This window comes from Protopterus annectens, chromosome 2.part2 (assembly GCF_019279795.1).
Source record: "Protopterus annectens isolate FY-2018-M chromosome 2.part2, PAN1.0, whole genome shotgun sequence".
Classification (NCBI taxonomy): domain Eukaryota; kingdom Metazoa; phylum Chordata; order Ceratodontiformes; family Protopteridae; genus Protopterus; species Protopterus annectens.
In genome coordinates, this window is record NC_056730.1 from 871,655,300 (window position 1) to 871,668,553 (window position 13,254).

At 42.4% G+C, this 13,254-nt stretch overlaps 1 protein-coding gene across 2 annotated transcripts in view; it reads right to left on the reverse strand.

The window, feature by feature from the left end:
* Positions 1–13,254, reverse strand: part of TUT7 (terminal uridylyl transferase 7) — a 3,176,298-nt gene that overhangs the window by 1,894,515 nt on the left and 1,268,529 nt on the right. For both annotated transcript variants that reach the window (XM_044064191.1, XM_044064190.1), the window contains exon 11: positions 2,912–3,046. In XM_044064191.1, the coding sequence (XP_043920126.1) occupies positions 2,912–3,046 (135 nt within the window). The remainder of the gene's footprint in view (positions 1–2,911; positions 3,047–13,254) is intronic.

The following is a 13,254-nucleotide window of genomic DNA, read 5'->3' on the forward strand; positions in this document are numbered from 1 at the left end:
GTATTATTCCTCCTAGGTAACTCTGCAGAGGGAAAATATTACCTTTTACCATCAATACTACCATTTTTTATTTCATTTTCATACTCATTGTGCACTTATCTTGCATATTGTTTCTGTCATACTTATTCATCTGAAATATACTACCTTGTATATTTTCTATAGATTTGTTTTGACATTTATATTCCTCTCTTAACATCATTGTGAGTGATACTGCCCTACTGTTGTAATTTGTATTCTCTGGATCTTTTCTCCCTCAGGCCTCTGTGTAAAATGGGTTCTTGCCCATTCAAACTTTCCTGATAAACAAAGATCAACAAATAAGTAAGTAAATAAATAAATAAATTAAAATAGTTGTGTAGAACAATTGCTTTAGGCATCAACTATGGCAGCATACGAACGGCATGGATTACAAACTGTGCAATAAGCCAGGGTCAGCCCCTTCACAGTGTAAAAGCTGGCCCTAGGTGATAAGGTCATATTGACCAATGTCATCAAAAATGGGCAAGAAAGGCCTGGCCTACTTGGACCTAAGCCAGGAACCCAGACTAATGGTGGGAAGGGTCTATGTGATTCTGCTGGACAGTTTGTGCCAACCATAAAACTCAGCAGTTCTGAGTCAGTAATTCACCGGACAGTCAGTATCCAGTTGCCCTGCACTGATTACCTGGGGTAACTTTGTTGAGTGAAAGCAGGATGTAAAAAAACAATCAACTTGTCAAACACGAACTAAGGATTGCTACACTGAACCTGGCTTCACTGACAAGATGAGGCTTGGAAATGGAAAATATGATGGCAAGGAGAAGACTGGAGATCCTGTACATACAGGAGACAAAGTGGGAGGGCAGTGCAGCAAAGCCACTTGGCTTGGAAACCACAGTCTAATAAGAAGGAACACATACTAGAAATGGTGTGAGAATTGTGGTTAGGTCGAGTTTTCTGAAGACAGTGAGGGATATCATCAGAATTATGCCAATCAGGGTCCAGTATAAAAAGACAGGGCAGTGTTCAAAATCTCTGCCTATGTTCAAGAGCAGGGCTGCGATGGTGAGGAAAAGAGTGCATTCAGGCAGCAGTTGCAGGCCCTACCAGAAAAAGAAGAACATAAGCTGGCATTGATAATGGTGGACCTGAATGTTCATACCGGGATGGACATAGCACCACATTAGGACTGCCCAGGTTCACATGAGTAGGGTAACAGGAATAAAGAGGGAGTGGTCATCCTAGACTTATGACTGCCAAATGGATTGATGGTAGTCAACACATGGTTCACCAACAGAGACGGCCACAAGATCATATATGAGTGGGCAACATGCAATTCAGGTAGACTTTCTCCTACTAAGGAAAGGACAGTGGAGTAGAATCAGCATTACCACTCTCATTCGCACATCTGACAACATTAAATCCAAAAAGCAGGCAAACAAGGAAAAATCGCACAAATAAACCAAAGAATGAACCTGGATGCCACTGTTCAGCAAAACAATAAAGCCAGAGAGAGAAATGTAGGCAGACTTCCATTTAATAGTAAAAGCCACAAAACAACAAAACACATAAACGAATTCAACACTTCGTTTTCGTTTCTAGCAGTTCCTCAGATGTGGGCTGTCACAAACCAATCCACATCATTACTTAGACTCCTGATACTTATTTTCCCCAGCTCTTTCCTCCTAGGTAGGGCTCTAGATAAGGTCAGATAAGATCAGATCAGACCTGATGCACTTGAAGAAAGCATATGGCAAGGTCCAAAGAAAGTTAACTTGGGCAGGCCTTCAATGGTTCAAAGGCCCAGAAACATTAGTGCAGTTAGTGGCACAAGTATGAACTGTGTTCCCAGAGGAAATGATTTAGTATCATGGTTCAGCTCTGAGTTCAATGCTGTTCACACTGATGATGGACTACATTAGCAAATGGGTCAGAAGGGGCAGACCAACAAAGCTGCTGACACAGATGATGTGGCTTTACAAGCAGACCATGAACAGGAGCTTCAGCAAATGATAGGGGAATGGAATGCAAAACTGAATTCACATAGGATGAAACAGAGTACAAGTGAATGTAGCAATGGGAACATCAAAAAAAAAAAAAGCTGATAATTGTGACAGGGTAAACACTAACAGGTTAACATCATCAAGTATCAATAAGAGTGGATGAGGAGAAGGGAAGTCTGAATGAGTAGAGTAAAGCTAGAATCAGAGTGTCTGCAGCCAGCTGGCAGCAAATAAATGGGTAGTGTGTGACAGAAGAAAGTTTAAGAACCTGAAAAGTATGGTGTATAAAACACTGGTGTGACCAGTACTTCTGTATGGTACAGAAACCTCGGCACGGAAGGTGTGATGGAGATAAAGTGCTTACAGTGGGTGGGAGGATGCATACTGTGGGATAGAGAAAGAAATTATTACATCAGAGCAAAAGCTAAAGTAGCTCCCAATTGCACAGAAGGTAAAAAAAAACTATGATGGTTTGAGAGATGTGCAGGAAAGCAGAAGACAATTTGGAGAAGAATATCTGGGACAAACAGAAAGAAAGCAAGAGGAAATATGGATGCCCAGCAAAAGGATGGACGGACTGCATCACAGAAGACTTACAAGAGTCAGGTATGACTGTCCAATGAGTTAGGAGACTACTACTGAATCAAGAAAGATGGAAGACAGTTGACAGAACACCTCAACCCATTGTAGAACAAAAATAGGAAAAAGGGGGAGTGATGACGATGGCATGTATTTATGTTTACTGAACAGAATTATTCCACTGCAGATGTCTAAAGGAGGGGATGTCCATGTGTACTTAAACTCCCAGGCAGACTAGAGCACTTCACTACGATAAGAAAATAACATTATTAAACTTTATACATTTAACACTGGACAATACTTGTTATCTCTACATCTCAAATAAAAACTAAAACAAAGCCAATACCTACTCTGCCCTTTAAAATAGCTGGTACATCTGGGTAGTTTCGATCATCCAGGACTTCAGAGTATGACCACCGAACTTCATCCATATCAACTCCTTCAAGGCTATAGTGGGCTAGCCTGCTAGGAGAAAAGTCCTTAATCTAAAGCAAGAGGAAATTATTACTTTCTGCATAAACCTTAAAAACTTAAAGACTCTTTACATATTTACTGAAAGACCAGTTTTATAGAGTTTAGAGTTTAAAAACAGCACACAATCACTTAAGGCATCATTTTATAAAATATTTCTATCAAAAACAAAGCTTTTTCTTCATTTTATGACAGAGTTTTAACAAAAAATGAAAAACTTTTACTGTTCTCATGAAATGCTTCATCATCTAAATTTTGGAATGTCATAACCCGGTGGACACAGTGGGTTACCAACATCATGGTTCTCAAAGCATTCGGTCATCTAGCTATCACTTCAACTAAGTCCATTCAATATCCATATTAAACTTGAGCTTCCACACTTTGAAAATTATAAAATTCGCTGAAGGTTGGCAATCTCAGTGGAGAAAGCTGTGGATGGGTCGCACCCCTACATGACTGGGGAGCAGGGTAAGATCTTTACACAGAAAATAATGAAGTCAGAAAGCTCCATTCATTCATCTGTCTGTCACTTGGGCTTCAATGAAACAAAAATATATCCATTTACAAAATAAAATACCTTTACATTGAATTTGGAAGTCACATTAGTGATTTCACTCACAAATTACAATGTGTTTAAGTTTCAGCATCAAACTATCTGAGATATTTAAGAAGGCACAATTGCTAATAACTTGAAATGTTTCAGCACAGGAATTACTGTTGCAGGGGAAATAGCTGAAGATAGACGTCCGGCCATCTCATTTGACTTCCAGAAATTTTCAGGATGTCTCCCTATGAGGCAAGCTATTCTCCATGCCCCAGTCACAGATATCATCATCCCAAAGACAGCTTAAAAGAAAGATTTGCTCATTTAACTATTTTTTGGCAAAATAATGAGGCCATGTTCTTTGGCTAGGAGTATTTTCCATTCCAGTCCTCAGTATGCAGAGTCCAAAGGTATCTTTGGTCACTGACAGCATATCCCAAGCCCTCTCTCCCTAATATATTTTGAATGAGGAGGTCTTCAGCCAAAGCACTTGCATAGTATTGGCAACCGCTGCTTGTATACAAATAAGCAAACTAGTATCCTGAGTTGGAAAATAGAGGGTTACAGAGATCCATGCAGATGTTCTGGCACACGGGGGGGGGGGGGCAATTCCCAGGACCTTACAGGGAAACTATTCGAAAACTTGGGTGCATCAGTGGCAGAATCTGTAGTGCAGCAGTGATCTATTTACTTGAATATCTACTAGTATAGGTAGTTACTCACACAAACATACTATGCTCGTCAGAAGAATCACTACCGTGGTACAGTCTGAATAGCAGTCCTGTAGAGCTTCATTTAGGAGGGGGTAGTCACAGCACGGGCTGTAAAATGGCAGAGACAAATCCTGTACTGCAATCAGACATACTATTGTAGAGCCTTAAGAAATTATGGTCACATGTTCAAGCTGCTACCTTTCGTACATGCTAAGCGGATACATTTTTGACAAAGGTGGTTGGCCGTAGTGACTGCTGCCTGGTAGCTGGTACATACCCCCAGTAGTTTCTTATTGGACTCACAGCAGAAGGCTATGCAGTTAGTAAGTCAAATAGAAACAGTCTGCTTGGAAACTGGCTTACCTACTTTAACAGGCACATAAAAAATAAAAAGTTGGATGATTGTCTAGTATCATTTGCCCTAGAATTTAACATCTGATTTGTCTATGGACATTCAGAAAACACAATTATCTTTTCCCCTCTATAGTGCAAGTTTGACAAAAAGGTGAAAAGTCAGAATGTTCTATTGGTAGTTAATTCAGAAACTACTTTTGTCATAAAGTACTAGTTAGTCTAAGTGGCTTACCCTGTCGTGGTAGAATACTGTACATGGCTCCATGCACTTAAAGGCTTACAACCTGTGACACCCTTTCAATGAAGTAAAAGTGATAAGGAGCAACATTTTCCAGGACAAGAATGCCAATGCCACTGATGAACTTGGCACAAAGCTTGCCAAAGTTAGTTTTTCAATGACAAAGTTAATGTTCATGATCAAGGCTAAATCCTGTTCAAAAGCTTCATCCTCTAATCCTGGATTTTATTCATACAGCTTTTCCCTTACAAACTGTATGACACGGCAAGTCACATAACCAGTGTGCGCTCATGTGTTGCCCATGACAAGGGACACTTGGTTAGCAAACAAACAAAATCTAAGGAGATGACAACAGTCTCCTGGGAAGTTTGAGGCGCACATCCCTTTCAGTTACAGTAGAAAATTGGAAAATAGTGAGTTCAAAGGTACGAATGCAGCAATGGCTGGGAGGTGCACTTTGATGGAAGTAAAAGACCACTAAAAAGAGCTTTAATTAACTGTAGAACCTGAAGCTCCTTATACTCTGTGGGAGGAATTCCTTTACATGAGCACCATGTACATTATTTCCAGTTAGCCAAGTACAGCTTCATAGTACTGTGTCTTTCTAGCCTCCTGTAAGACTCAAATTACATCCTATGACAGCTAATCCTTAAATGGTGAGAAGCTGACAGCAAACTACATAGCCAGCCTCAAGCCTTTTATGACTGGGTGTACAAAGTACAGTTGTGTACACTTACCATAAATGTAGATGTTCGAGTGTCTTCACTGTTGCAGTCATCACTGTAGGGCTCTTCCTGGTATGAGAGGGATGCAGGAGGCCATGTAACCCAAAGCCTGCAGGAATTTCCTTGCAGTTAGCTGAGACATTAAGGCCAAGGTTTTGAAAGTTGAAGCAAGCTGTATTTGTTTTTCGGATGTCAGGAATGCCATCTGGGTTGTTGTGTTTAGAAGAGCCCCCAGAAAAGTTATCTGTTGTGTGGGTGTCAAATTTGAGTTTTTTATGTTCACAGTGAATCCCAGGTACTTGAGTAGATTTTGAACAAATTCCAGGTGCTGGAGTAAGACATTCTTGCTGTCTGCTTGAATAAGGCAGTCGTCCAGATAAGGGTAAATTTGAATTCCCTTGAGTCTGCAATAAGCTACTACTGGTGCCAGGCACTTGGTGAAGACCCTGGGTGCAGTAGACAAGCCAAAGGGCAGCGCAGAGAATTGGTAATGTTTCGAGCCGGCCTTGAACCTGAGGTATTTTCTGCACTCCTGTCTGATAGGGATGTGTAGGTAAGCCTCCTTTAAATCCAATGTCACCATCCATGCATTTTTGCTCAACATTGGCAGGAGCTGCTGCAGAGTAAGCATCTTGAACTTTGGTATCTCCAGGAAAGTATTTAAGACTGACAGATCCAGGATGGGTCTCCATGAATTTTGTTTTCTGGGAACTAGAAATAGCCTTGAGTAAAAGCCTTGCCCCGTCTCTGATTGCGGAACCAGTTCTATGACCCTCATAGCCATGAGGGATCCCACCTGGTTTAATGCCTCTGCCCATTGGTGTTTTGGTAGGTCTGGCCATCTGTTTGGTCTTGGCAAGGTATGAAAGTGGAATTTGTAACCTCTTGAAACTACATCCAGAACCCACTTGTCTTGGGTTATTGTAAGTCCAATTTTGTTGAAAAAGAGAGAGAGTTTTCCTCCTAGACGGGCTTCCAGGAGAGAAGTTCCTGGAGCCATGCAGGGGGGAGACATTGAGCCTGTTTTCTATAAGATTGAGGTCTGTCCTTTCCACCCCTGGGGGTGGAAGCACTCCACTGTCTAGGTCTGTAAGAGGTCTGTGCTTAGGTCCTCCCTCTGGAACGCCTATATCTACCCCTCTGAGGCCTGTCTGAGCTGGGAAAGGACCAATTTTTGGTTGGCCAATTTCTGCTAAATCTTGGGGGCTGAACTTGTAAGAAATCCTTAACCATTTGCATGGATTTTGCCTTATCCTCCATTTTCTTTATCACCTCTTCAGCCTTAGACCCAAACAAAACATTATGCTGAACAGGAGCATCCAGTAACTTAGCTTTCACTTGATCAGGTAAGTTTTGTTCCTTTAACCAAGCATGCCTTCTAATGACTGTGCCAGTGGCAGCCGCCCTGCATGAAGCCTCCAAGGCATCAAAACCACAGTGTAAACCATGCTTCCCCACTTGTTCAGTAGCATGCATCAAATCGTGTAATTCCTTATTATCTGCGCATGCAGAAATGGTACCTAGCTTTTGTTTCATAACAGACAGCAGGAATTGCTGATATTTTAGCATATGAAATTGACAATTTAAAGCCCTAATAGATAAAGTAGCAGAAGTGTACACTTTTTTGCCCCATCTCTCCAAAGCTCTAGAATCCTTATCTGTCAGAATAGTTTTTTTAGCAGAGGTGGCCTTAACACCCTTAGGACCCTGAGAAATGGTTTCTGGATCCGCAGTAGGATTTTTGTAAAGGAACTGGTGGGAGTCAGGGACCCTGTAATACCGGTCAGGCTTAGCAGGGGCTGGAGGAAAGGAGTAAGGAGTTAAATTAGCCTCAGAAAAGGCATCATCCACAATATCCAAAATAGGAGGAATAGCCAGGGGTCTATGTTGGGGAAGAAGGAGGAAATCCATAAGCCTTCTCTTAGATTCACAGTACTCCTGTCCTTCCCAGTGAAAATGTTCCCTCATGTCATGTAAAGTTTCCCCAAAAGAAAAATCCTCAGGGGGAGAAGCTGATGGAATGGATTCCTCAGCATCAGAATCCTCATAAGGAGGGAAAGTATATTCCTGTTCAGAGAAAGACACTGAAGAAATAGATGCCTGATCAGGGGATTCATAATCCAATTCTTGCCTTGGTCTTTTGTCTGGAGGGGATGTGAACCCCTAATCATGGTTAGTAAGTCCTCCGCCATTTTAAGTAGCTGTTTCTGAGATTTGGGTCCCGGATCAGAAGAGGCCTGGGCTGGTGTCTTAGATTTAGAAGGAGTCTTTGGCTTTGCCTTTATCAGAATCTGAGTAGGCCTGAAAACCCCCTCGGAAGCCGGTACCTGCACAGCGGCTCCGGACCCATCTGAGGGAGCATTGTCCAAAGGTCCTGCAGCTGGAGTACTCAGAGGCCTAGTTGGCTCCTCGTGGGAGTCCGTTTCGGCAATCGGTTCTGAAATGGCCGACGACAGGGGCTGTGAAAGTGCCTCACTGACGATGGCCGAACCTGTAGCTGGCTCTGTTTGTAAAACGTCGTCTGATTTGGACCTCGGAGGCCTGTCCTTATCCTTGCGTCATTTGTGAACTCCGGTAGTCGGAAGCGTGTCCGACGACATTTTATAATTAAATCGCCTGCCAAAGTAGTGAAAAGCAAAATCGTTCCGCCGCTTTATAGTACGTTGGTTAAATCTAGCACAAAACTGACAACTAGCTACGTCGTGGTCAGGGCCTAAACAAGGAATACAGTAAGAGTGGAAATCCTTATGAGGTGTTTACTTCCCACAAGAAATGCAATTAACTTTTTCTGACATCAGAGTGGAGCAAGAAAAAAGTTTCCCCAATGGGGTACTTAGCTTTGTGAAGAAGAAGTAAGTCTTCGGACTGAAGCACGAAAAAATATCAGGAGTCAGCCAACTGGCACCTGCGAACTGCTTCCACCTAGCCACCCCTTCTTCTGTATAACCACCACCCTTTATCTCAGCTATGGGATTCAACCCTACAGTGATGACTGCAACAGTGAAACATGATGAACATAGTACAGTTGTGTACACTTACCATAAATGTAGATGTTCGAGTGTCTTCACTGTTGCAGTCTGGGTTACCCACCCTTCTGTCCCCTCTTATACTTTCATTAGTGTGGTTTCCTACTTCACCCTTCTTCTGAGGTGTATTTGCTACAGGGTATGGGGTTTGTTGTATGTTACATTTTTGTTTTACTATTAGCCTTCACTTTTGGGCACCTGACATCTGAGGCAAGAAAAACTAGAGAACATGGCGTCGGCTGGCAGCTTTGTACTCCTGGCGCTCTGACGTCAGGGAGCATGACTGAACAGCCGACGCCGGACCCAGACTTTGGGATTCTGGCTGACCGAGGGCTGCCTGCCGGCAGGAAGAACCCTACAGTGATGACTCCAACAGTGAAACACGATGAGCATCAGCCCTTCTCTGGGTATGGTGCAATGCTGAAAGACTAAAACAGGACCCACTTCAGCTATCTGAACAATCTAGAAGATCCTATCCAGGTCAGAAATGGACTATCATTAAGATTTCACCCCAGTCCAATCTGAATTTCTGAAACACCTTTCATAATAACTACAGGGGTTGAAAAGCATAAAGTAATCTTTTGTGCCATAGGATATCAAAGGCATTCACTGCCAAGCTCTGAGAATCAGCAGCAAACTTTCAGCAGCTAGTAATTCTTATCTGATGTAAAGTCTTTCACCATTAGCAGATGCTGCCACTGTGAAAAAAACATGAATACATGGAGGTCCAGTTTCCCCTCATCTATGCAGATGCTGGATCTGCTCTGCTTGTCTGCCACCATGTTCTGGGCTGAGGGTATAATATACATACCCAGTGAGAAAGCCATCTCCAGTATCAGCATGATCAGCCTGCATAGCTGGAAAGAAAGGGCCTTCTTATGTGTTGCATGACACCACCATTAGGGCTCCTTCAAATGGCTTCATGGCCAAAAGCAACACTATCATCGTTTTGTAACTGAAGTGTTTACACAGCATAGTGCTGTTCTAGGCATACGTCCCAAGCAAACACATTCATGGTAAAGGTCTATTCCCTGCATGGGAACACAATGGGCCCACTCTGAGTTACAACTGCCACCAAGTGAATTCCTTTCTAGTGTGGTACAAATGAGCAAAAGTAATTAATGTCAGAGGGAATGCTGCTGCCAGAGACTTCTGTGCCATCAATGGACCATTCTCCTATACAACAGGGCTAGATGGATCCAGGGCCTTGAGGATCCCCTTATATGACATGTTACTTTTCAGCCAAGTCTGTGAAGAAAAGTTTGAACTACAGAGCTCTCTGACTGGAAGAGTAAAGATGCCTCTTGTCCAACAGAACTCTCAAAAAAACTTCTGACTTCTCTAACACCAAATTTGATTTTGGAAGGCTCAGAAGGGTCAGGTTGGTCAGGCAGTCTACAGCAAACATCAGACGTCTGTTTACCAGTTCAACTGATGAGAAGTGTATCAGAAGGTCATCTGTGCATGGATAAATCAATACCTATTGTGTACTCAAGCTGCAAACATCAATGCCAGGCATTTGGTGAACACGTGTGATGAGGCAGATAAGCTAAATGGAACAGAGGTACAATGGAAATGGTCTTCACCAATCCAATATCTTAATTTACGGTCTGTGGCCTCTATTGATAGTGATATGTAAGTAGGCATACTTTAAATACTTCCTTACATTTGGCCGAATGGGAAATGAATGGACTTTGTATTCATTTTTTATTCCCAGATATTGAATTACATGATCACATTTTCAGAAGGAAAAGAAAGTGTGGTTTCTATTTGTGTACCACTTGCAATTCTGTTTTGTATTTTTTTTCTTTTTTTTTCAGTGGCTGTGTGACCATGAATTAGGTATAACTAAGCAAAGGAATATGAAGAGATCCTCCTCTGCAAAAAGAAGAATGTTCTAATAACTTCTTTGAGTTGAAATTTCAACTGGACTGTTTTGTCTCTGTGACCATGAACTAGGTATAACTAAGTAAGGGAATATAAAGAGATCCTCCTCTGCAAACAAACAAATCATGCTGTAACAACTTCTTTGAGTTGAAACTTCAACTGGATTCTTTTGTCTGTTTCAAGCTTCAAACAGTTGAAAATCTTACGAAAATGAAGGGGGAAGCTACTTCAGGTTCAATACAATTAAGAAGCCCTCAAACTCATATGAGGCTGTAAGGAGTGGAGATTAAACATCTTGAATTAAGAAACTCAAGAATTTGTACAACCTCAACAGGTCCAGAATGGGTCTAGAGGGATCATCCTTCTTTCATCACGCATAACTACTTCCCTTGTAATAAAGCAGCCTGCTCCCATCCAAAAGATGTAAGGAGATAAAAGGAAAACAAAGAAAGAAAGGTGAGAGATAAGAGAATACTGGCTGGAAGATTCTTGAATTGGAGGACAAATGTCTTGCCTCTCCATTCTTTGCTGCCTTTCATTGTCTGCCAACTATCCAAGCCTATCCAGTCTTCGCTGCCTTCCTGTACTTTCCTTTGAAATAACCCAACTTACTCTCACTCCAGGGGTTGGAAGGGGATAAAAAAAGGAGACACAGGCAGGCCTAACACCGCTTACACTATTGCGAAAATTTTGTTTGGGGGCAGAACGACCTGCTGTCTTACAGTGTCCATCTGGCAGCCAATGAATGCTGGAAACTGGGATGGCTCCAGATGGGATTTAGAATAGCGAGTGTAACCTTAATGATAGGCACAGCTGGAGTAAGTACTGTTTTGCCACAATAAGCCTTTCCATTGCAGGTGCAACAGTGAGCCAGTCATCTAGGTAGGAGATGATGTTTATCCCTACAAGTCACAAATGGATGGCAAAGTACAGTTGTGTACACCTACCATAAATGTAGATGTTCGAGTGTCTTCACTGTTGCAGTCATAATTGTAGGGTGTTCCTGCCGGCAGGCAGCCCGAGGTCGGCCAGAATTACAAAGTCTGGGTCCGGCGTTGGCTGTACCAGCAAGTACCCTGACGTCAGAACGCAGAGGTATAAAGCCGTCAGCCGACGCCATCTTCTCCAGCCTTTCTTGCCCGAGATGTCAGAAGCCCCCAGTAAACCAAAAGGTGTCCAAAAAGGAAACACAAATACACCACAAAAGAAGTGGAAGAGGGAACAAACAAGAATAAGAGGGGATAGGTGGGAGGGAAACACCGACAGCAACAGTGAAGACACTCGAACATCTACATTTATGGTAGGTGTACACAACTGTACTATGTTCTTCGTGTTTCACTGTTGCAGTCATAACTGTAGGGTGGAATCCCAAAGCAGTGAAAGAGGGAGGAGGCTATGCAGATGTAGGGGCAGCAAGAAGGCCCTGCAAAACAGCAGAGGCAAAGCCTGCCCTAGACTTAGAATACAGAGGGAGATTATAGTGCTTGGAAAAAGTATGCACTGAACTCCAAGTGGCAGCTTCCAAAATATCTTTGGTAGGAACTCCTCTGAGAAAAGCTGCTGAAGTGGCAGCTGCTCTAGTAGAATGACTCCTCACAGTACCTGGAATCTGTTTCCCATAGTGAGAGTAACAAAACCTTACTCCATGAGCAATCCATTTGGAAACAGTTTGTTTAGAAATAGCCTTACCTAGAGAACTGGAGGCATAAGAGATAAGCAATTGATCAGATTTTCTGAAATCTTTAGTTTTGTCCAGGTAGAATCGTAGCGGTCTGTGTACGTCCAATGAATGTAAAATCCTTTCCTCTTTATTTTGAGGATTAGGAAAGAAGGCAGGAAGGTGAATAGTCTGATTTAGAGCCACTTTCGAAATCACCTTAGGCATAAATGTAGCATTGGTCCTCAAGGAAACTCTGTCTTGGTGGAAAATAATATATGGTTCCACAGCCATGAGAGCTTGCAACTCTGAAACCCTTCTGGCAGAAGTCAATGCTAACAAAATAGCTGTCTTCCAGGATAAGAACTTGATATCTGAAGGCGCAGCAGGCTCAAAAGGAGGCAAAGTAAGTTTCTCCAAAACATAATTAAGATCCCAAGCAGGAACAGGAGGAGTTCTGGGAGGTCTTAAATTCTTAACCCCTCTCAAAAATTTTCTCACCAATTGGTGAGAAAAGATGGGAGGATCAGTGTTGAAATGAGCTGAGATAGCAGAAGCATGAATTTTGATGGATGAAAAGGAGAGGCCTTTAAGCAAAAGGTCTGAGAGGTAAAGTAAAATAGAGGAAATATCAGGCACAATAGGGTTAGAACCTCGGTCCTGCATCCAAATGCAAAATCTTTTCCATTTAGAAGCATAAGATTTCCTAGTGCTAGGTCGTCTAGCTTCTAAAAGAACATACAAAACTTGTTTGGGAAGAGCAGAAGGAATCAAAGGCCCTTGAAAAGCCAAGCTGCCAGACATAGGGTCTTGAGTTGAGTGTGTAGCATCTGACCCTGATGCTGGGACAGAAGAGAAGGGTTCAGAGGTAGAATCCAAGGAGGTTCCAAGAACAGGTGTTTTAAGGTTGGATACCAAAACTGCCGAGGCCAATTTGGAGCTATCAGAATGATTATCTTGGGCTTGTCCTGTTTTATTTTCAATAAGATTCGAGGAAGAAGAGGAAGAGGAGGGAAGGCGTATCCCGAAAGGTTCCTCCAGCTGAATGACAGGGCATCCACTTTCCAAGCTGTTTTGT